Genomic DNA, 24,633 nt, shown 5'->3' on the forward strand with positions numbered 1-24,633 from the left:
TCTTACTGAACTTAGACACGTAACTATATTGCCATGAAAATAAGCATATTCAGTAAGTTTCCAAATTCTGGAAGTATCACATAGGGAGAAAAAGTAATTGTTTCATCTTTGTTCACAAAGGTATATCTTACCAAGTTGTTAATAGCTTAAGAAAAAAGAGAAAAAATGTTTCCTTAAATTTGGAAAAACAAGGGCACCTGAGTGGCTCATTTGGTTAAGCAGCCAGCTCTTGGTTTCAGCTCAGGTCTTGATCTCATGGTTTGAGTTTTGAGCCCTGCAACGGATTCTCTGTCTCCCTCTCTCTGCTCCTCCCTGATTTGCGCGCTCTCTCTCAAAATAAATAAATATATTTTAAAAAATTTTTTTCTAAATCTGGAAAAACATAACAGAACAGGCAATATTTCAAACAAAAACTCATAAAAATTATAATTCTCCTCAGTTTATTCAGTTCCATGTAATTAGTACTTGTTTCCCTTAAATCCCGTTTTCTCTTTAGCTCTCGAAATTCTTACCCAGCCCGGTTTTATGATCATAAAGTTATCAGAAACCTGGACTTGTCAAAAGTCCTTTTCTTGAATGCTCCTTTTGTAGGAACACTTTTGCAAGAGTAAAAATAGTAACTGTAAGTGACTATTAAAATACCCATTGTCAAAGATCTGATGAGAGTTCATGGTAGTGGAATTGGCAAAGAGGTCTGGTTATTTCTGTGGTGTGCAATATTTTAAGGTAACAGAATTATGACACAACATTATACCAGGACATACCAGAATTTTAGGAATTTCTTAACAATTTCTATAATATGTATGTTAGTAACATTTACTCATATGTTATAATCTAAGAAGGCTTATCATCACTTATCTGACATGCTTCCCAGGTAATTTAACATAACAAATAAACTCAGTGTAACATCTCTTTTTATAGAGAGAGCGTATATTTTGAGATGTTATCCTTGCCCTCTTAAAAATCTCAAACTTAGTTGGAGGTCAAAAAAGAATTCATTTAGAATTTGATTTTGGAAATTTGTCAAAAAAACCCACAAGATTTGTACACTTGATGAATACAAATTACTGATCACTATGAAACATTACTTATCTGTTTAACCAAAGTGACAAAGGTAAAATCCTTTGGGAGGGCAAAACAGAAGGTTACATAGTTGTGAGCAAAACTGGTCAAAGACCTGATAAAACAAAATTTTTTGATAAAACATAATCTTTGTTTTTGTAGGCTGGTTACTTAAAAGGTAACAAAAAGCCTTTCACGGTCTTATCAGGAACAGGCCAGTTACTAGTCCCAGAAAACTTTGTCCTTTTAGTAGGTGAAAGAACATTCAATTTTGGTTTCATATAAGTACACTACTGATTTTAAAGCTTCATTTTATAACCTAAATAAATTCATTCAGTTTTAGCCAACTTAACCACACAAGGTAAGATTTTATCTTTCCAGCTTTCCATTTAATTGGTCTTTATTCTTCTCCTGCCCATTTGGAAATAACCAGTTTTACCTGGATCAAATTTACTTTCTTTCTCCTTAACAAAAATGCATCTTCATACCTCATACCTCTTCTTACTGAAAGCACATTTTACTGTCTTTGCATACAGAGTTGTTTCCCTTATTATTGCTAGTAATTTTAGTTACATATATTAATTAGAATTAACTCTTAGAACACCTAAGAAGTTAACAGTTGTAAACTACGTCACACCAGCATTGTTTAGATTGGCAAACATGAATACATTTAATAATTTCTAGGGGTGCCTGGGTGGCTCAGTGGGTTAAGCTTCCAACTTTGGCTCAAGTCATGATCTCACCATTTGTGAATTTGAGCCCTACATCAGGCTCTGTGCTGACAGCTCTGTGCTGGAGCCTGCTTCACATTCTGTGTCTCCCTCTCTCTCTGCCCCTCCCCCCCCAAATAAATAAACAATAATTCTTAGAGACATATGCTTCCTCATAGCACAATTTTTTTTTTCAGTATGGCATAAGATATGTTTACTCATGATCCAAATACCTTTTAGTTCTTCTGTAAAAGGAAATAAAAGTGTCTAAATCTATGTTCAGTAATTAATGTTCCAGTATTTTCTCTTAATTAGAAATGGTCTGGATAGTCAGTGAATTTAACTTAAATCATCATTTAGCAAAAGTTTAAAGCTTTAGCTTATCCAAAAGATTTGGGAAAATTTTTTAAGTACACATACCATAAAACATAATTATTGCAGAAAAGTTCACCTAAAAATCTCATATACTACTTGTATCTATTTAATTTACTTGTTCTTAACAACTGTGTTTAGACTGCTTTATGAGACCTTAGACAAAGTCAGCCATCATCCCAAGCTATTTTTCTGGCTGATAGATTTTTGTAAAAGATGGCATGAGCTTATTTGACCTTAAGTAAACCAAGGTGGAATAAAAGTGATATAGTGCTATTCATAGTGATATTCATATTTCATACTAGTAACTTTTTTTTTTTTAATTTGAGAGGAAGAGAGAGAAGCTTGAGCAGTTTTCCATGCTCAGCATGGGCTCAGTCCCACAATCCTGAGATTGTAACCTGAGCTGAAATCAAGAGTTGAGTCAGACACTCAACCACTGAGCCACCCAGGCACTCTGCCATACTGATTAACTTCTGAAGACCTGCCTGTTTTAATCAACAAACTTAAACTAGTTTTTATTTACTAAAGGTTAATACTAGATCACATTAACTTGAAAACATTTGGGTTAGTTTTTTTTTTTTTTTAAAGATTTTGTCTTTGGGGTGCCTGGGTGGCTCAGTCAGTTGAGTGACTGACTTGATTTCAGCTCAGGTCATGATTCCAGGGTCATGGGATCAAGCCCTGCATCTGGCTTTGTGCTGAGCCTGGAGCCTGCTTAAGATTCTTTCTCTCTCTCCCTCTGCCCCTCCTCCTCTCGCAAGTGTGCATGCTTGTTTTCTCTCTCTCTCTCTCTCAAAAAAAAAAAAAAAAAAAAAAGAATAAAGTATTTTATTCCTTAATTTTTTTTAAGTAAATTCTATGCCCAATGTGGGCTCTAACCCATGACCCTGAGATCAAGAGTCACATGCTCCACTAACTAAGCCAGCCAGGCATCCCTAGTTTCTGCATATTTTTGAGAATTCAATTTATGTAAACACTTCATTTCTTTAAGCCAATTAAATAGAGCTCTCTTACAAATTAGTTTTGTTGACACCATTTGGACATAGAAGATATCACCCAATTACAACACATACATATACAATACATAAACATATCAACAGATGCAAACTGAGACCTTACAGTTTCCATACACTTAAAATTTCCTATGAGCCCAAGTTCCAAGTGACCATTCCCTTTTTTGTTTTACCTCCCTGAATTTTGTACTTTAACATTTCAATTTCAAAGGCACAAGGAAGAATGCATGTTGATGATAAATTGAGGGGGAGAGGATTGGTGAAAAAGAACAGGTGAGCTTTGAGCTGCCTGTAAAGCTGCACTGTTAGTTTTGCAAAGATTTGTAAGACAAGGACAGTTCTCAATTCTTTAAAAGAATTGGGTTGCAGCTTAAATGATATCATAGTTTGATCCACCCATCCAACTATATTAATATGTTTATTATATATATACATATATATATACATATATATACATATATATATGTTTATATATATAAACATATATATATATATATATAAGAGCTTTGTAGTGTTTTAGTAATAAAACTTTTTATAGAGGCTTCAGAAGATTTTTCTTTTCCTCTGAGAACATAGTTTCATTTTAGCTTAGAGGAAAAGACCTAAAAAATCCTATCAGTCTCTGAATATCATTTTCCAGTCTGGCCGGTCTCCAGCCACAGAGCTATTTAAAAAAATCTTTTAAATGTCTTGGCAATTTTCAGTCTGGACAAACAGCAGATGTTTTCCGGGATTAATGCAGTATGCCTTTGTAAAGTCTATATATAGTATTTTAACAAAGGCCTCCTTTCTGAGTGCACATTTCAACCTTGGACCTTCATCTTAGGAAGAAAAGCCTATCAGCCCCTAACATCAGCCTTCAGCTGATCATTTATAGGAGGTCCTAGGAGAAATGCTAGTCATCTGTTTCCTTGGGTGGGGGCGGGGACTTTCAGGGAGCTATCTGGCTTGTCTGATAACTACAATATAACCATGATGGGAAGAATGCCCCTTAGCACCCAAACAAGATCCCTATGAGTAGGGTTGTAAATGGACATTAATCTGGGATTTTCTTTTAATTTGGTAGAATCCAATGAAAGTCAAGACTTTTAAGGCCCTTTAAGGGCTTTATAATTTTAAAAATCTGCTATCTAGGGCATGTGAATTATTTGGGTGGGAATCTAGGATGTAGCTGTAAAGGACATTGCACAGGAAGACCTAAAGCTAGCAGAGCCTGATTATAGCAAGGAGCTTTCTCTCTAAGCCTTATTGTCTACCTTGGGTGCTACTGTTAAATTTGTTTTTTGGCTTTTAGTATTTATATGAGTAACTTGTATACCCTGGGCGTAGAGATCAGGCCAGAGTGCTCTCTGTAAATCTTGTAGGGAAAGGGAAGCTAAAGTAAGCAGTTCAGTGTTTAAGGGATTTTCTGGGGAAGGTGGACGAGTTTGGGAGTTAAGGGAAGTTGCTGAGGAGACAGGGCCAGATTTTAAGAAATTTATGTTGGATGGGGACTTTCATTTTTGTTTTAAGTCTAATTTCCTTTCTTCCCCCTGCCCCATCTTATTAAAGGAGTCCCTAAAGCTTAGCTGTTACATTTCTTCGTGTCTGTTTTTTTTTTTAACTTGGTCTTTCTATAGGTACCAATAAGACAATTATTTAGGATAATAATTGAGAACTCTCAAAAATATTTTTCTTTCTTTCAAATATTATCAATTCAAAGGATTCATTGGCCATTGGTGAGCAGGATTTTTATATTAATCTCAATAGTGACTCAAACCAATAAGCCTTTCTATGGCTTAACCATGAACACAAGAAGTGTCCCAAAAGATGATGGGCCCTTATAAGATCCAGAAAGTTTACTCCCAGAAATAGTCTAAGAAAGTAAAGCCTTTTGTTGTTGCAAGCAGTAAGAATGGTGTCATGAAAACACTTTCCAGTTCCCCATGAGAACATGAGGCACCTCCAGTCACACACCTGCTAATCAGATACCAGGTAGGCGCTGCTAAAATGGGACTTTTTCGGCACTGACAAAACAGTGAAGGTTGAGATGACAAAAACCCCATATGGACCAGGACCCCTGTGACAAACTCTCCTGAGAGCTGGCCTGGTCAGACAAAGAGTGCTTCTTGTGACTTAAAGTCTCAGAACCACAGACTACTCAGCTAGCCACCGAGATGCATGTGATGTATACAGAGAGAATATTCTCACTGGTCATAAAGACAAGCTCTCAATACATAAACAAAATGAAAGGAAAGCCCCTTATAGGCACATTAACAGCTTTAGCTGAGCCTTTGGTGTCTCAGCCAAATTGTACCTGAGGGATGTGTTGCTGGGTTAGAGATTGTGAAGTGTTTTACAGAGTACCTCGTATGGCAGTTTTCTCAAGGTTCACAGGTGACCTAGTGTCAGTCTGGCCTGTTTTGTGACTAACTCATCCTAACACAGGAGTCTTTGGGTTAGACAGGGAGCACTCTGACAGCTTTTAAGTGCTTGACCCATGCCTACCTGTTTTGTGGCTTTGGCTTCCAAGATGTCCCCTAGCAACTTCCTTTACCTCATGTGCATATTGACCCACAGCAACATTTGTCTAAACAGACACTAGTCTGGTGGGAACTGTGAACTCAGCAGGCTTATAGGACCTAGGCTTGCGTTCTACCCTGTGGTCTTCCTTCTTATGACAAATGATGACAGACCAGAGAAAAGCAGTGACCATCTCTGCAACAAAAAGGATCAATAAAAAAGTCAAGAGTGTTAATAATAAATCTTTACCAGAGTCACCATACCCAAGGAACTTGTACAAATATTTTCTCCTGCTAATCTAAATTTAGAAGGGTGGGGGTAGATTTTCACCACTCATTTCCACTGGACCCTACAGGCAGAGATTCAGGAGCCTGACAAAATTCGTACCTTGTGCCACACCTGTCAGAAGTCTCAGGATCTCTCAGCTGCAGCAGCCTCAGAACAAGCAGTTTGCAGCCAGTGAAGTTTTTCCTGGCTGGCTCCCCAACTGTTGGGGAGGAAAAATTTTTCCTGCCCTTCTAGGTTCTTCTGGCTAGTATATTAATTAAATTGACATAAGACAGATTAATAGGAGAAAAACATTTAATTACAAATGTATGGGAGCCCCAGAGAAATATGACACCAAGGACAAGTTGGGCAATTGAGGCTATGTGTCATCCTGAGCTAAGAAATAGACCAGGGGCCTGGGGGCTTTAAAAGGGAAGGAGGTGATTCACAGGACACAAGAACAGAGGTTTGGTTATTAGATGTTTGCCCATCCATACAGAGGTCACTTAGATTAAAATATCTCTGGTAACAGCCCTGTTTCTAGGCTAGACACACTATCTAAATTCTTCTAGGTAGTTAAGGGAGAGATAAAAATCTTCCCCTCACTAGCCTATAATCCTCTGTGTTATAGGCCTCTTCTCGGGAGAATCCATGTGTGCCCCATTCTTACTGTGATAACGTGCCTTTCTTCTTATTTCTCTTTATTTCAGCTGAGGATGGAAAGGAGTTGGTTAGCCCTTGTTTGTCTCCAGGTTTCACAGGAGAGTGGCAACATGCTGAAATAACATACAGAATTTCAGGACAGAAGGCAGGTATGGTGGAGTTCTTGTTCATCAGTGGTTTATGAGGGTTAAGATCCGCAGCCTTCCCTCTCTCCTGTACCTTCTGAATACCTCTCAGAAGCAGGGAGGCTGTTGCCAAGCCTCATTCACAGACAAGCCCTCACTTGAAATGGAAGCACCTCTGTGAACTGTCAGGGCTGCAGGAGGCCCTCGCCAGAACACACTGGGAACTGTTGGCTCCCATGGGGTCTCTGCACAAGGCTCCCTTGTCTGTCGCCACATACTTTCTTCCAAAAGACTGCACTTCCTAACAAGCCTCCAGTGAGGAAGGACCTGAACATTCCACCACTCTTAAGACAAATGGCCAAGTTGGGGCTGTTGGCCCAGTAGCAGTGTGAGCTTATCTCTGAAAAGAGGGAGAAATGGCTTCTTCAGTGGAATCAGTTCCCTCCACCTATCACCTCAGGCTGCCTGGTGAGCACAGGAGAGGCTGCTCCAGGTGGCATAGCCCCCCCAGCCTGTGACATTGGGTGTGCTGTCTCACCAGCCTGACCCCTCTTGCCCCACGTGGTCTTCGGTTGCTCTGTGCTCCTTTAGTTTTTGCTAAAAGAAACATTGAACTGTTTCCAGGCTGGACATAATGGGCATGAGGTTTGTCTGTCTTTGGTGACAGAGCTATTCCTACTCACATTTCTGACACCAAATGTGGGCAGGGGAGGGGAGGGAGTTCCCCACACCCACCAGTTCTCCACACATGAATAATTCTGTTCAGACTCACCCCGGAGTTAGTGCAGACTGCAGAGGTTAAGGGCTCAGACCTGCAAGGCTCCCTTCACCCCCCTCTGCTTCAGATGCAGATAGCAAGTCCTGGGCCTCCTATACTTCTGACCAGCCGACTACAAATTAGGGGTTCCCACGAACCACCACCACCACTCCCAAATAATTTGCCAGAATAGCTCACAGAACTCAGGAAGGCAATTTACATAATATCACTGTTTTATTATAAAAGGCACAAGTCTGGAACAGCCAAATGGAAGAGATGTATAGGGCAGGGTGTTGGAGAAGGGGTGTGGAGCTTCCCTGCACTCCTTGGGGACACCACCTCCCAGTACCTTCATGTGTTCACCACCCAGGAAGCTCACGGAACCTATTGTTTAGGGTTCTATAAAGCTTTACTACACAGGCATAGGTCATTACATCATTGTCTGCTGGTGATTAACTCAAGCCCCAACCCCCTGCCCTCCCTGAATTTTGAAGGGTGGGCTGAAAGTTCCAACCCTCTAATCACATGGTTGGCTCCTCTGACAACCAGCTGCCATCCTGAAGCCACTCAGGGACCCACCAACAAGAGCCCACTCATTCCCATAAACTCAGGTATACTTGAGAAAAAGGGGCGGATTTATCCTGAGTAACAGAAGATCTTCCTTTTATCTCCATCCCTCGGGAAATCCCAAGGGTTTTAGAAGCTGTGTCCAGAACAAAGACCAAATATATGTTTCTTATTATTGACCATGGAGGTCACCGACTCAGCCAGCTGCTCATGCACGTCCTATGCGTCAGGCCCTGTTGCAGCCACTGGCATACAGCTGACATTTCAGTGAGAGGAATTGATAAACAAGAAAGTAACTTGAAGAAAGAAACAGAAGGGGTTGTGGGGAGGGGGTACCTGAGAGGAAGATAGCTGTTTTAAATATGATGGCCAGGGAAGGCTTCATGGAGTGGTGTTTGAGCCAAGACCTAAAGAGATGGAGAATAAGGCACACAGATGATCTAAAGCAGCAGTTCTCCAGGCCAGAGGAGCAGCAAGTATAAAAGCCCTGGGATGGCTGCTGTGTTTAAGGAATGAGGAAGTGGAAGTATGGCTGTCCTGACAAGGGACAGTGGAGGGAAATGAGATCCAGCGGACAAGGACAAGGGGAGAACTGGCTGGAGCTGCCTTCAGGCCATGGACAGGTCTGTTGGGGGAGATGGGAAGCTGAGTCCAGGGGTGGGCTATGGGATATCCACGTTTGATAACCTCTGGGGCTGTCTGTTGTCCTTCTTCCGAGCAAGGGGTTAATTGCCAGCTGTGTGAGCTTGGCAAGCTGCCTGTTAGGCCTCAGTTTCCTCATCTGTGACATAAGGAGGGTGCAGGTCCCACTTCCACAGTGGCTGATGGGATAGCCTGCATGTTCAGAGCTCAGTAAGGGCTAGCAGAGAGTAAACAGTGTGAACTTGAACCCATTGGGCTGCATTAGGACAGCTGTGTGTGCTGAGCCAAGGGCTGATGTCCTTCAGGGTTGAGGACCACACCGTCTCTGGCCACCTTCATGCTTTGGGTTTCTCTCCCTTGACCTGGGCCCACAGTACTGTGGCTCCTGAAAGTTTGCTGTTGATATGTGTGGTGTTGATGAGCACCCTGACTCAGGGTAGGTGCTATGCAGGCTTTTTGCCCTGCCACACCCTCCAGGTCAGGGCCTCAAATCACTGGACAGAGCCCTGGAGGCTGTGTGGCCCAGGTGTTGAGCCCCCGAACTGCTATCTTTGTGCTTTTCCTTTGCCTCAGCAGTGAACCTCCATGAGCTGTGTGCCAGCAGAGTGTCGGAAATCCTTCGAAACAAAGTGCATAGAACAGAAGAAGTGAAGGATGTGGATTTTTATGCTTTTTCCTACTATTATGACCTTGCAGCAAATGTTGGCCTCATAGGTAAGGGTGGGGCTGAGGTGTGCAGAGGGCCCACGGCAGAGAGTAATCATGTCATCAGTGACCCTCACAACTGGAAGTAGACAGGAGGGCAAGTGTCTTGTCATCCGTATAGGCAATAGTAAGCCCCCTTTTCAAAAATAAAGCAGGTTTTTGAGCCACTTAGTAATACAATGTCAGTGCAAAAACAGTTACTTGCTGTTGAGTTGTTCTGCTCTAAGGCAGAACTGACGCACCTGTGTAACTCAGACCCTCAGCCATTCCTGCCTGGCCCCCAGGTCTCTAGCTGAGGGAGCCCTTGGTTACATGGCCAACTTTCCCCATCTGGCACCTAGGCTGGCATGGGGAGGGGTCAGCCCACTGACCAGCTTCAGGAGCTTATGGGCACTGTGGCGTCTCCAGGCTCCCTGAGCCACCTGCTGCCTGGGACCAGTGTGGAACACTACCACCCAAGGGTGGGTAGTCCAGGTGGAAAATGATCTCTATTCACCCTTTGCTCAGGCCCCAGGTCTCTCTCTCTGGCATAGAATAAGCTACCTCCTGGTAGCTGGCCCTATGGCCACTTGACCTGCCAGGACTGAGGGCCCCTGCAGGCTCCCTATACCTGGAGCAATGTTAGTTGATCCCCACTCTCCTGACTGTGCCACTGGCTGCGGACATCACGATGCTCAGGGCCTGCCACACACAAATTTGGCCTGGCAGCACACTGGGGGACTCCACTCTCCTAGGCTGGCTTGAAGAGACACCTCCCAGCATCACCTTATCACTGGCTGCAGGTTGCCCTTTCCCTAGGGGACCAACAACCTCCCAGAGTGACCTCGGGAGATGCTGGCCTGTTCAGAAAAGCTCTTCCAACTCCCTTTTGTGGTCACACATGGCTCTGAAAGAGCTGCTTAGGTCTGTTTTCAGAAATGGTATCCATCTTCAATGTGACATTTGCTGACTGAGCAAATGCCCAAAGTCAAGGAAAATTCAGCTCACTGAGCAGCTGCCCCCTATGAAACATAAGTGTGTGGGATATCTCAAGGCTCCTCTTTGAAAAGTAGAGGTTTTGGGGTGCGTTGAAGAAACAGTCACCATTCTTGAGAGTTGGGAGACACAGCTGCCATGCCTCCCTCCCTAGGAATGTCACAGAAGGCTGGGGCCATTCCCTTCTGGAGAGCCCTGTAAAGTCTCTCTGACCATTTGATCTAAGACCTGGCAAACCACTATTTGACTTTTTTTATAGAATTTTTTTTCCACATTCATAAAATTGATACCAGAATACCATTGCTGAACTCTGGGCCACAGCTTGAGAAAATGTATCCAATTCTTCCCTTTTATTTTTTTTTTTAACTTAAAATTAAGAGATTGCCCAGTCTCTGGGGTCCAGGGATCCTGGTGCCTTTCCTCTGAGGGACCCTCTAAGCCCCATGATTGTGCTAATCATCCCCATGTGGTGTCCTGCATGGAACACCTACCCACCCCCAGCCACGTCACTTTGGACAAATGATCAGTGCATGGGAGGGCCACTGCCCCACTTGCAGTCAGCCTGGATACGCCGCCTTACATCATCCTCTCATGGGCACCAGCCTCAGGGCATGCTGGTGCTCCAGGGATGCTGGTGCAGACCAGGTGTTTGGTCTTATCCCACAGATGTGGAGAAGGGAGGCAGCCTCGTCGTGGGAGACTTTGATATCGCAGCCAAGTATGGTGAGTGATGGCTGCACTGCCTGGGTGAGAAGAGCCAGAGCGGGAGACAGGGACCCAGTCCCTCTGTGTGGCAGATGTACCTTGGTGCTTGTGAGGCAGTACTGAGAACTTCTGGATTTAGTTCCTGATTCAGCCAGGCAGATGAGTGTTCAGAGGTGGGAGAGGGTGCTTGGGGTCACTGTGCTGGGCCCAGACCACAGGTCAGCCACATCCTGTGTGGCCACAGCAGGGGGAGAGGGGAGCCTCAGTGTCCCTGGCTGTGATACGGCATATTTCTAGTTCTAAGGTTGTTAGGAATGGACTCCCTTGATTTCACTGTTTCTGACACCTCTTCACTGCGGTTCAGGGATTTCCCCTGATACTGTCCCAGCAAATTCACAATTGTCACACCAACAACCCCTGCACAGCAGAGCCCAACATGTAGGGAGTGAAGAGCTATTCCCCTTGAGTTTGCAGGTGACTGACCCAGCAGTCCCCCTTCCTCTCGTCCTTTGTCCATCACACTCAATCTGGCTGGCTGGGGTGTGAAATGAAGGCTGTCTGTAAATATTCTGCTCTTTGGTTGTTGTTGTTAATTGCAGATCAAAAGAGTTAAACTTCATATGTTTCTCTATAGAAAGTCCTTTCTCCCCTTCCCCTTCAAAGTGGCTTTTTTTTTTTTTTTCAAGTTTTCTTGTCACTTAGAGAGGTTTGTCATGACTTTTCAACAGGAAAAGGTTCTGAGCAGAATTCTGGGAAGGCTATCGGTAGGTTTGTTCATCCTCCTTGAGAATAAGAGTAGAATGTTCTGAGCCAGATTTGTTGGTGTTTTCATTCCCCAGAAAGCCCAGATCCACCCCTGAGAGAGGTATCTAGAAGTCATAGGTGCAGAGCTATGCCCTGTGAGACTTTGGCCTTAGGCCCATGACACCAAGACAAGACACACAAGTCCCTCTTGGTCTTGGAGGCCAGGCCCGGGGGAGGCTGGTTAGCTTTGAGACCCTACCCTTTGGTGTGCTCTTGGCAGATCACCTTCCCACTCTGGGCTATAGTCTTTTCTAAATCAGTGAGAATCTTGGGCCAACATAGAGCCCTGTGAAGGGTGGGCACCTGGGGTGGGTGGAGTCTAGTCTGCATAGAGCCCCCCCATCCCACCCAGGAATGAACCACTTGGAATCTGATTGGGAAAGGGCTCTCTCACCCCCAGTGTGCAGGACAGCGGAGACCCATCCTCCAGGCAACCCCTTTCTGTGCATGGACCTCACCTACATCAGCCTGCTGCTCCAAGAGTTTGGCTTCCCAGAGAACAAAGTGCTGAAGGTAAAGACTGTCTCTGGGTGCTCCTGTGCCCTTTATGACCCCAAGGGCTGGGGGTACTGCTTCCAGCCTCCCAACCATGCCCACTCTGCGCCTTCCTTTGTGTTTTCAAGCTGACTCGGAAAATCAACAATGTTGAGACCAGCTGGGCTCTGGGGGCCATTTTTCATTACATCGACTCCCTGAGAAGACAGAAGAATCCAGCCTCATAGTGGCCAAGCTGCCCCAGCCATCCTTACAGAACGGCTCCATCTCCATGAGAACAGACCTGTGTGGAACGCCTTGATGTGTTGGGAGGAAGCCACTGCTCGGGCTGCCACCCCTTTCCCTTTGGCCTTGCAGACCTGCCCCTGGACAGGCAGAGGGCTGGAACGTGACCAGGCCTAGTGTCTCCTCCTGCCTCAGCCCTAGGTGGGCAGTAAACCAGACAGGGCAAAGGGCACATGTCAAGTTTAGTATGACACAGGCACACCATCCCCCATCCCTCCCCTGTATGCAGGGTTGGGTGACTGTAACGTGTTTCTATGACAGGAGTCTTGTTTTGTCTCCCTGCCCCTGTCTGGTCCCTCCTCTCATCCCCAGGGTGGACCTCCACCTTCTCCCCAGAGACTTGGTGGGGAGGTTTTACAGGCTGTCCTGGCTGCTTTCAGGGTGGGCCAAGTGGCAACCACCATGTCCTCTGGGACAGTGAATAGGGCGGACCTGAATGCATTGGCCTCCTCTTTGGTTATGGACATGCGAGGTCATCCAGAGGTCTGTTTTCTCAGGTTCTTGGATGGCTTGGGGCAAGCTGATGAAGTTGGCCTTGTGAGTAGAAGAGGGCTGGGGGAAATACCTCTGTGTGTCCCAGCTCTTCAGAGGAGGTCTGAATGTGAGCATGACCTACTTACAATATTTATGGCTGTGCTGTGTGAGTGACATCTCTGTTGTGTGGTGCTGGGTGTTTGTGTAGCAGCTGTGTTCTGAGCCCCAGTGAATGTATTGCTACCGTGAGCCATTTGCAGCTGAGCAGTGTTGAAGACACACACCATCCCCCTGTGGGTCAGGTGGACTGCAATCCCCAGAACTGCCTTCTTGAGGCTCTGCTGGGGTACAGGGCTATGCCCATTGTCTGGGGCCTCTGTAGGACACTGGCTCTGGGCCCTCTTGCATCGGGACGTGAAGTCTGTGAGACATAGGCCCTGGGGCCACAGTCGTTCTGCAGTGAATGTATGGTATATGGAATAAGCTGAACCTCATGTGTTCCACTCAAAATAAAGGGTTTACAAGGGTTTCTTCTCCAGTCACTCTTCTAGGTGAGCATCAGCAATGTTCATCCCCTGGTGGAAAAGCCCCTGAGATCCCTGTTTACTATAGTTGAAACAAAGAACTGTCCATGCCAGGTGACAGGTGGCACATTAACTCTTGTCAGTGTGCCTCATAAGGAGAAAACAACAGAAGGGCATAGGGAGGGCATCCTCAGGCCATCATGCATGCCTGTGGTTATAGGCGAGCCCCTTGCCTTCCCAGCAGAGCTCCCCTCTTCCCTGAGACTGTGACCCGCAGCCATGTGCAGTGTGGAGTTCTCAAGAAGATGCTGTGACCCAGCTTGCAGTGTGTTCTCTGAGGATCTGGCTTTAATCTGGGACAGCTGGAAAGGGGTCGCATGCCAGACAAAGACTGGGTGTGAGCATAGGGTCTGGCCCCTCAACTACTTAGGGCCACTGCAGGACCAGGACCGATGTGACTACTGAATGAGCCCATGAGTGGAGGCCTGTGTTGGGGAAAGGGCTCTGCAGAGAGCTACAGGAGGTTAGTTTTACTCCTTACCTCCAAGAGCCCTTCGTCCCCAGGGGTGGAGGCAGGGAGGGATCGAAGTGTAAAACCTTTGATGTTGAAGTGCTGTGCCCACGGAGATGGGGGAGCAGTTACCCCCTTTTCTGAGCGTCCTGATTCTGTGGTCTGATCGTCACTGGCCCAACTTCAGAAGGCTGGTGGAAGACCCCAGTACAAAATCCACTGACAAGATAAGGTTAATCACCCTCTGCCCAGTGGTTTCCCCAGAATTTAAACCCTGGGGCAGAGGTCTGGAGGTGTGCATATGACATAAGCAGAAAAAGACAAAGAAGGGAAGGTGTTTTACCTAAATAAAAAGCCACATTTGGACTACAGCTAGGAAACCTTCATTTGAAAAGGGCAAGAAAATCCAACTACCAGCACCTCACCATCCCTGCCTTGGCAGGGTTTCCCCAGCCTTTTCCTTCTATAATATCTAACAAGTTAAATATTTAAGGAACTCCAGAGGCCATGATCAAATGTGTATGAAGGTAAAAGTGAAAATTGATTTGGTCCATTTATAGGTTAGTGATCTCACATCTGAAAAAGTGGCAACAACTGGAAGTTTCCCAAAAGATCACCAAATAAGTCATGGAATATTTTTAGTTCCAGCAAAGTACGCAAGTCATTTTGCTGTGTCTTTTGTGATTATAAAGTAGGCTTTGTTTTTTAAAAAAGAAGTAACTACATATGCACATCCTAACATATAAAAGTCAAACTAGAGATACAGTAAGAATTTTGTTCCCTCTGGTGTGCCCCACTTCACATAAGCCATGTGCATCTATGTGCTCAGATCTTTCTAGCACGTCCCACACACCACCTCCTGCCCACATGTCCTGCACTTCCCTGTTCTCACTCAGAACAGCTACACCGTTGATGCACACTAAGCTGCCTCAGTCCTCCAGTGGCTGGTGTCATCCATATGTCTGGATGACAGGACCCCCGGCATCAGGTTGTTTCCAGCACCACATCCATACGTGAGCCATGCTGACATTGCCAGATCCAAAGACAGGAATGTTTTAAATTGTGACCATGTCGTCAGATGGTAATTTTCCTGTGCACTGGCCTAATTCATGTCATATGTATGTCTAAGAGCATTTCTTTTTCTGTGAAACATCTGTCCATGCCCTGTGCCAATTTTTCTGAGAGATTGTGGTCATTCTCTTACTAGAAGAATGTTTATACATTAGGGAAATTAGCCATTGTGACAGAATGTGTGGCAAATTTTTTCCCATTTTATTACTTTTTGAATTTATGGTGTTTTTCTCAATGCACAGTTTTACTGTTTTTATGTATTTAAGTTTAATTTATATTTTTATATAGACTTATGATGACTTCCAGGTTTTGTGTCATAATTAGAAAGGCTACCCCACTGGGATAGTTTTCAAAGTTAACCAACAGTGTTGTTGTTTTTTATGGTTTTGATTTTATTACTTTAAGAACTCCCAATATATACTTATGAATACCCTCAGGCACAGTAAATCATTATTTCAAGGTGGATTTTACTTTTAGAACCATTTCAGAGTCCCTGAAAGGCAAATGTGATGTTCAAACTAGGGTAATACCATTTTGGGATAAAATCAAGGCTGGCAATAAGGTAATGAGCAATCCCAGAAGTGTGCAGAATCATAGCAGTGTCAGGAAGAGTCTCCTAGGGAAGCCACACTGTGTGTGCAGTTTCTGGTAAGGTTGTTTTAATGACTTGTTTGGAGAGCATGAAGTGTGAGGAATGATTGAAGTCCCTGGGGCAGTTCATCATTGTGGAGGAAAACTCTTCTCTGCTCTCCACTCAGCCTTCTACTCTCGGTACTTTTCTCTGATGCTAGATGTGTCAGCAATACTCCCACACCAACTAGGTGGCCTACAACTCAGTTCTGACACTATCTACCTGGAGTTAGTGCAGACCACACAGGTGAAGGGCTCAGTCTTACAAGACTACCCCCACCCCTGCTTCAGGTACCAGTCACAAATCCAGGTTGTCACCTGTGCTTCTGAATAACTGGCTCTAAGTGGTTTTCATGACCCTCTCCTCAGATTTGATAATTTGCCAAAGAGGCTCACAGAATTCAGGAAAAACAGTTGACTTACTCTTGTTGATTTATTGCGGAGAATAGATGGAAGAGACATGTGGGGCAGGACATAGGGGAAGGGTCCATAGCTTCCGTGCCCTCTCTGGGCATACCACCCTCCTAGCACCTCCACATGTTAATTAAACCAGAAGTTTAATTAAAGCAAGCAACTCTTGATCTCAGGATCTCTGAACCCCTACTTGGGATTTTTTATGGAGGTTTTATTATGTAGGATTGATTAAATAATTGACCATTAGTGATTAGGTCAACCTCCAGCCTCTCTCTCCTCCAGAGGTCAGGGTGGGGGAGGCTGAAAGATCCATCCTTTTGATTGCATGGCTGTTTCTCCTTGGCAACTGTCCCCCTTCCTGTGGTCACCTAGGGGCTTTCCAGAAATCACCTCATTAACATAGACTCAGGGGTGGTTGAATGAGCTTATGGCACCTGGGACCAAAGACCAAATGTTATAACAAAAGATGCTCCCATTGCTTTTATGACTTAGGAAGTCCCCCTAGGGTTTAGGAGCTGTGGGGCCAAGAGCAGGGATGAAGGCCAAATCTATGTTTCCTGTTACGAATCACAAAATCACAGTCCTGGAAAGAGGCTTTATGGCCGATGGGAATCTGACAGGATCTTCAATATTGTAAGGATTGTGAGATCCTGGACTTGCCTCTGTTGCTACAGAGGCCAGAGCTTAGACACATGGGCACAAGTTACAGACCATTTTCAGGTTTCTAACAAGGAAAGATGTCCTAAAAGAAGATAGGCTCTCTGTCATATACATCCCCACCCTTGCCAGCACTCAAGGGTACTCAAGAAGGGATCCCTGTCCAGATAAGAGGTCATATCAGGCACTTCTAAGGCCTCTTTACTCTCAAGATCCTTGAATGCGCCTTGAAAATTATCTTGAAAGTTATGAGCCGGTAAGCATACTTACACATAATGTCCCTCAGTTTTGAGTTGAAATAACAATGGCCTGTGTTGTGGAGTGTTTAGGTCAGGCATGGAGCCAACTGCTTTTTGGAATAGCCAGTGATTGCACTGTCATGGCAGCCCACGGAGCACCGACTGGTCAAGGGGCCCTAAGGACTCAAGGTCAGCAAGTAAAGAGTGAAGGGCCCCACCCAGACACAGATCCAGAGGCTTCCAAACCCCAAATTAGTGTGCCACATTGCCTCCAAAATTAGAGGTGGTAGAAGATTAATTTTTCCTCCTTACATTTGGTCTTGCATGAAGCTATTTATCAAAAGCAGCTCTCTCCACTAAGGAATCCGTTATCACTGTAATAATGTGTTTTGTGATATTTAGAAAAGTAGTTAAACAGTCAAAAAAATTAAAACTAGCTCCAGGCCTAACTGCCTCTTTATCATTTTGACAGCCTGATTCCCACTTTTCTGTGTTATTGATTGGTGGATAAAGGTTTCCGCTTAAGAGCTTAAGTGCAGCTCTGTAAATCTTTGTGTCTGCCTCAGGATTTACATAGCACAGAGCAGACATCCCCCTATATGGCATCTTGTCTTGAGAAGCCTCTAAAGGTCAGCAGAGCTCCAGAGCCTCATTTTAAGGCATGGAACACAGCAGTGGGATGGCTCCAAACAGCTTCCAAGGTGTTAGGTGCTCAAAACAGCTGTGTGGTTCCCCAGATCCATCTGGAGGTCTGCTAGGGATCAGATGGTTTTGCAAGTAAAAATGCCAACACTCAGAGGCCTACAGTGCTCATCCTAAAGCAACAAGGAGAAGTGGGAATGTAAACCAAGGTTTTCAGCTTTCTGGGGATGAAGAGATTTCTAGGACTCTCTATACATTGGAATATTATTTGGCAGTAAAAATGAGGTACGGACACATGTTGCGACATGAATGAACATGGAAAACATTAGGCTAATAAGTGAAGCTAGATACAGAGATCACATATTGCATGATTCTGCTTACGTAAGATGTCCAGAATAGGCAGCACCATAGTATGGCAAGCAAAATTTGTAAACATTGCAAAATGATCACCATGGTAAGTCTAGTTATGATCTGTCATCATACATAGGTAAAAAAAATTTTTTTTTGCAATGAGGACTTTTAAGATTTATTCTCTTAGCAACTTGCAAATACAATGCAGTATTATTAGCTGTAGTCAGTGTGCTATACATCACATTCCCATGACTTATTTTATAATTTCTTGACCATCCTTGCCCATCTTGCCCACCCCCTACCCCCTGCCTCTGGCAACCACCTATCTGTTCTCTGTATCTATGAGCTCAGGCTTTTTTGGTTCTGTTTTTTAGATTCTACCTATAAGTCAGATCATATGGTACTTGTCTTTGTCCGACTTACTTAGGATAATACCCTCAAAGTCCATCCATGTTGTCACAATGGCAAGAGTCCATTTTTTATGGACGAATAATATTCCATTATAGATAATATGCACAGACAGATGTACACACCACATCTTCTTTATCCATTCATCCACTGATGGACACAGGTTGTTGCCAGATCTTGCCTATTGTAAATAATGCTGCCAGGAACATGGGGTATATATATCTTTTTGAGTTAATGTCTCTGTTTTCTTCAGATAAATACCCAGAAGTGGAATTGCTGGATCATCTGGTAGTTCTGTTTTTAACTTTTTGAGGAGCCTCCATACTGTTTTCCACAGTGGCTGCACCAGTTTACATTCCCACCAACAGTGCAAAATGGTTCCCTTTTCTCCATGCTCTCTCCTACACTCATTATTTCTTGTCTTTTTGATAATAAGACAATATCAATAATCTGTCATTCTGACAGATTTGAGGTGATGTCTCGTGGTTTTGATTTGCATTTTTCTGATGGTGACTGGTGAGGATCTTCATGTGTCTGTTGGCCATCTGTATGTCTTTGGGAAAATGTTGATTCAGATCCTCTATCATTTTTTAATTGGATTATTTGTCTTTTTTGCTATGGGGTTGTATGGTTTCTTTATATATTTTGGATATTAACCCCTTATCAGATATGATTTGCAAATAATTTCTCCCATTTAGTAGGTTGCCTTTTTGTTTTGTTGATGATTTCCTTTGCTGTGCAGAAGGTTTTGAAAGACCAGTACACTGTAAGTTATAAGACATTGAAGGGAGAAAATGAAAAGACAAATGGGAAGATATTCCATATTTATAGGTTAGAAGAATCAATACTGTTAAAATCTCCATACTACCCAAATCAATGTACAGATTCAATGCAAGTCCTATCAAAATTCCTCACAGAAATAGAAAAAACACGGGCGCCTGGGTGGCTCAGTTGGTTAACGTCTGATTTCAGCTCAGGGTATGATCTCACAGTTAGCGGGTTCGAGCCCCATGTTAGGCTCTGTGCTGACAGCTCAGAGCCTGGAGCCTGCTTCAGATTGTGTGTCTCTTTCTCTCTCTGCCCCTCCCCCACTCACACTCTGTCTCTGTCTCTCAAAAAACTGAATAAACAAAAGAAATTTTAAAAGAAAAAAGTAAATAGAACAAACATTCCTAAAATTTGTACAGAAACACACAAGAACCCAAACGACGAAAGCAATCTTAGGAAAGAAAAACAAAGCTGGAGAACAAAGCCCTTATTTCAAACTGTATTACAAAGCAGTAGTGATCAAAACAGTTTGGTATTGGCATAAAAACAGACACATAGATCAATGGAGCAGAATAGAGATCCCAGAAATAAACCCACAATTGTATGGTCAATTGATCTATGACAAAAGAAACAAAAATATACAGTGGAGAAAGGACAGTCTCTTCAATAAGTGGTGCTGAGAAAATTGGACAGCCACGCGCAGAAGAAAGAAACTGGACCATTATCTCACACCATACACAAAAATTAACCCAAAGTGGGTTAAAGAACAGAAGACCTGAGACCAGAAAACTAGGTGGTCAGCTCCTTGGCATGGGCCTTGGTGATGATTTTTGGATCTGATTCCAGAAGCAAAGGCAACAAAAGCAAAATAAACAAGCGGGGCTACATCAAACTAAAAAGCTGTTGCATAACAAACGGAATACTCAACAAAATGGAAAGGCAACCCTTAGACTTTTTCCTGTATTGTCATGGTGGCCCCTTAGCCCTTAGACCTTTGGGCTAAGAGAAAATCCCCTTCCTGGGGAGGGGTCAGGTCTGCTCCCAGATATCTGGTGAACCCCTGGCTCCTGCAAGTTCTGAGTTTCTGGGGAGGGTCTCTTAACTGCCTACTGAGTAATAAAAGGCTACCTGAAAGAAAGCAGGAGAACTGAAACACCCTGAGAATAGGGATACTGACCTTGCCTTCCCATCCTCCAAATTTCCTTGTGGAGCCAACAATCCTCTTGTTTACTCAATGGGAGTGCCTGGCCAGGACTCCACCCAAGCCAAACAGCAAGGTTAAACTGTCAACAAAGCAAATAGGCTTTCTGCAAGACTTCTTCACTTCCCTCTTAGATGGAGTCTTCACAGTTGACTCAAAGCTTCAGCTGGAATTCCTTTACACAAAGTGAATTTCAGAAGGAATTTGGTGCTGCTTCCTTGAGGTCTAGACTTGCAAAAGGCTGCCTGCATGATGGAAGCTGTGTTTGGTATTTAAGATCTTCTAAGCTTTACTTCTGACCTAGTGAATTTTTTAAAGAATATTTTTGTTGGGGCGCCTGGGTGGCTCAGTCGGTTGGGCATCCGACTTCGGCTCAGGTCACGATCTCGCGGTCCGTGAGTTCGAGCCCCGCGTCGGGCTCTGGGCTGATGGCTCAGAGCCTGGAGCCTGCTTCCGATTCTGTGTCTCCCTCTCTCTCTGCCCCTCCCCCGTTCATGCTCTGTCTCTCTCTGTCTCAAAAATAAATAAAAAAAAAAAAAGAATATTTTTGTTGAGGTATATATAGTAGAACGTACAGATCTTAAGTATACAGTTCAAACAGTTTTGGCAAAAACAGCCATGTGGCCCATACCCTTATTCTTTCACCATAGACAGACCCTAGACAATCCCCCCACCCTTGGCGCCTGGCAACCACTGTTCGGATTTCCATCACAACACATAACTTTTGCCAGTTCTGGAACTTCATCTAAATGGAATCATACAGTATGTGCTCTTTTGGGTCTGGCTTTCAGCTCAACATGTTTGTGAGATTCACCCATATCAACATGCAGATCAGCAGTTTATTTCTTTTTGTTGTTGAGTAGTAGTCTATTATTTCGATATACAACACTTTGTATCCTCCTTTTCCTGTTGATAGCCACCTGGGCTGTTTCCAATATGGGGTCTTGCACAAGTTATTTTGTGGACATATGTTTTTACTTCTCTTGGATGAATACAAGCATACCTCATTTTGTTGTGCTTTGCTTTATTGTACCTCACAGACAATGCATTGTGCGTGTGTGACAACCCTGCACTGAGCAAGTCCACTGGTACCATTTTTCCAACAGCATTTGTTCACGTTGTATCTCTATGTCACATTTTGGTAATTCTCACAATAATTCAAAAAAAATTATTGTTAAATTTGTTCTGATCTGTGATCAGTGATTAATTGACTCACTGACAGCTCAGATGATGGTTAGCATTTTTAATTGAGGTACATGCATTTTCTTAGACATCATGCTATTGCACACTTAATAGACTACAGTACAGTCTAAGCATAACTTTTATATGCATTGGGAAACCAAACAATTCATTTGACTTGCTTTATTGCAGTATTCGCTTATTGTGGTCTGAAACCAAACCTACAATATCTTCAAGATATGAACTAAAAGTGGAATGGTTGGTTCATATGGTAAGTGTATGTTTAACTATAAGAACCTGCCAAATTGTTTTCCAATGTGAATTACCATTTACACTGCAGTGTTCCACATCCTCATCCACACTTGGTACTGTCTGTCAGTTATTTTAATATTAGCCATTCTAGCTGGTGAGTTCTGGTAACCCTCTGTGGGGTTTTTTGTTTGTTTTTTTAAATACTATTATTTGTTTTTGAGAGAGTGAGCAGGAGGGTGGGGGGGCAGAGAGAGAGGGAGACAGAGGATCCGAAGCAGGCTCTACATTGACAGCAGAGAGCCAGATGCAGGGTTTGAACTCAGGAACAATGAGATTATGACCTGCGGTGAAGTCAGATGCTTAACTTACTGAGCCACCCAGTGTCCTACCTCATTGTGGTTTTAACATGCATTTCCTTGATGTGATGTAATGAATTTTAAAGAGGCTTCAAGAATCCTACCTAGGCCAGCCACATCTCCTACCCACCCCCCGCCCCGGTCCACTTAGCTGCCACACTGAACATAGATCCACTGGGATCCACAAGTATAAGGCAATGCTAGGGACACACTCCAGGTCAGGGGCAGCAAACTCTTGGTTAGAAGCAGATAGTGAATACTTCAGTCTCTGCAGAACATACGGTCTCTGTCCCATTTGCTCAGCTCTGCTGTGGAAGTGTGAAAGCAGCCTTAGACAAAATGTAAATGAATGACTACAGTTGCATTCAATCAAACTTGATTTACGGATGCTGAAATTTGAATTGCATATAGTTTTCATGTATCATGCATTATTATTCTTTTGATTTGTTTGATCACTTAAAAATGTAAAAGGTAATCTTAGCTTGAGGGCCATACAATGGCTGAGGACTGCTGTTTGCTAATCCTGCTCTAGGTAAGCAGAGGCAGTCAGCTCAGAGGCAGCCCTAAGCCAGGCAGGAGACTCACTGAGGGCCTGGTGCCCATGGGATAGAGGGGCAGTATCCCACTCCTCCAGTCAGGGACCCTGAGGGTGAGGGGCTAGGATGCTGTCCACTGAGGGAAAGGCTGAAAGGGGCAGCAGAGCGAGAACCAGAATGGGAAGGCCTGTAAAGCCTGGCTGTGTGTCCTTCACAGACCCTCTCAACAACAAAGTCAGCCCCAAGCTCCACAATTCTGGGGATCCTCCCCACCCTCACCTCAGTTATGACACTCCTGCTTCTGCCTGGCCCCTTTGGAATCAGACGTGTCAGAAAGCTGACCCCCTGTAGTCCGGTGCCTCCTATCACCTTGCCTGCCTATCAGGTCCTACTTTGGGCTAGCCCCATGCTCGCCACAAGACCTGCCAGGGACTGGCTGACACTGGCCTAGGAAGGTTGCTCAGTTGGGGTTGGGGTTTATAGAAGCAGTTCTGGGCTCAGCCCTTCCCTGAGGAAGGGTCCAATTCTGCAGCCTGTGTAGGACTGTTCTGGGGAGCATTTGGGAGGCAGGAAAGCCCATTAGGAAACTACAGCAGGAATCCTAGCAAGAGAACCCAAAAGAGCAGCTGAGGATGGGTAAAAGGAGTCTAGAACCACAAGGAACAACACAGCTGGAGGCCTCAGACTTGCTCTTGGAGGACCAGTTCCTGAGACAGTCCTTGGGAGCTTAGGGGAGAATGTGCCCACCAAACCTGTGTGGCATTGCTGCCTGATCTGGAAGCAGGCAGGAAGCTCCTGGCCTAAAAAAGGATCTGGAGCCCTACTGGCTGCACAGGGAGGACAAGGAAACAGGAAAGGTTTGGAAGAAGACGGTGGAAGGCCATGGGCAGCACAGTGTAAACCCCCCGGGCCCTACCCCCAAGTCTGTGGTGTTCACCACACCCACAGATATTCCCCACATGGGGCTGGCTTCTAGTGAGCACACAATGAACTTTTACACTTGTTCACACCACACTGCAATAGCTTTGTCAGATCCCACAGACTCATATCGTCCCCAGTTGTATCCACCCCTAAAATTCAACACCATTCTTAGGGCTGATGTTCTAGAGGTCTGCCTGTCCTAGAATATCATGTAAACAGAATCATACAGGATGAGCTCTAATGCCGATTACTGGGTATGGCTGATCATTCTCAAGGGCTGGGCTGCAGACTGTTCAGCTGTGGGAATATGCCACAAAGTATTTACCCCAGAGTTAATGGATATTTGCATGGTTTCCAGTCTGGACTGTTTTGAATAGGGCTGTTTCGAACATTTTTGTGCATGCCTTTTGGTCAGCATAAGCATTCATTTCTGTTGGGTATCTCTTTTGGACTAGAATAGCTGGTTCAGAGCAGGTTCAGTTCTGGTTCAGAGTTTATTTAATACTACCAGGACACTTGGCTGGCTCAGTCTGAAGAGCATGCGACTCTTGATCTCAGGGTCATGAGTTTGAGCTCTATGTTGGGTATAGAGATTACTTAAATAAATAAACTTAATAATAATAATAATAATAATAATAATAAAAGAATACTACCAGTTTTTCAAAGTACCAACCTGCCAGTGCACTTGTTGATGTAGAAACTACAGAGGCCAACGAGATGAGATCAAGGTCAGTGGGAGCAAGACTGAAGCCAGGGCCCCAATATGGCCCTGAAGAACACCAGCAGTGATGTTAGTGGGTGCAGACCTGAGGTTGCTGGTAACAGTGAGTAAGGGGTCCCCAAGCCC

The 24,633-nt window shown here is 44.3% G+C and overlaps 1 protein-coding gene across 3 annotated transcripts in view; it reads left to right on the top strand.

Moving 5' to 3' along the window:
* Window positions 1–15,668, top strand: part of ENTPD6 (ectonucleoside triphosphate diphosphohydrolase 6) — a 40,583-nt gene extending 24,915 nt beyond the window's left edge. The window contains exons 11-15 of one of the 3 annotated variants that reach the window (XM_042981014.1): window positions 6,640–6,741; window positions 9,257–9,397; window positions 11,030–11,086; window positions 12,273–12,385; window positions 12,496–15,668. In XM_042981014.1, the coding sequence (XP_042836948.1) occupies window positions 6,640–6,741; window positions 9,257–9,397; window positions 11,030–11,086; window positions 12,273–12,385; window positions 12,496–12,594 (512 nt within the window). In that variant the 3' untranslated portion in view covers window positions 12,595–15,668. The remainder of the gene's footprint in view (window positions 1–6,639; window positions 6,742–9,256; window positions 9,398–11,029; window positions 11,087–12,272; window positions 12,386–12,495) is intronic. The other 2 variants (XM_042981015.1, XM_042981016.1) reach the window with 2 other exon arrangements.
* Window positions 15,669–24,633: the final 8,965 nt, after the last annotated feature.

The sequence above is a fragment of the Panthera tigris genome, chromosome A3 (assembly GCF_018350195.1).
Source record: "Panthera tigris isolate Pti1 chromosome A3, P.tigris_Pti1_mat1.1, whole genome shotgun sequence".
Taxonomy (NCBI): domain Eukaryota; kingdom Metazoa; phylum Chordata; class Mammalia; order Carnivora; family Felidae; genus Panthera; species Panthera tigris.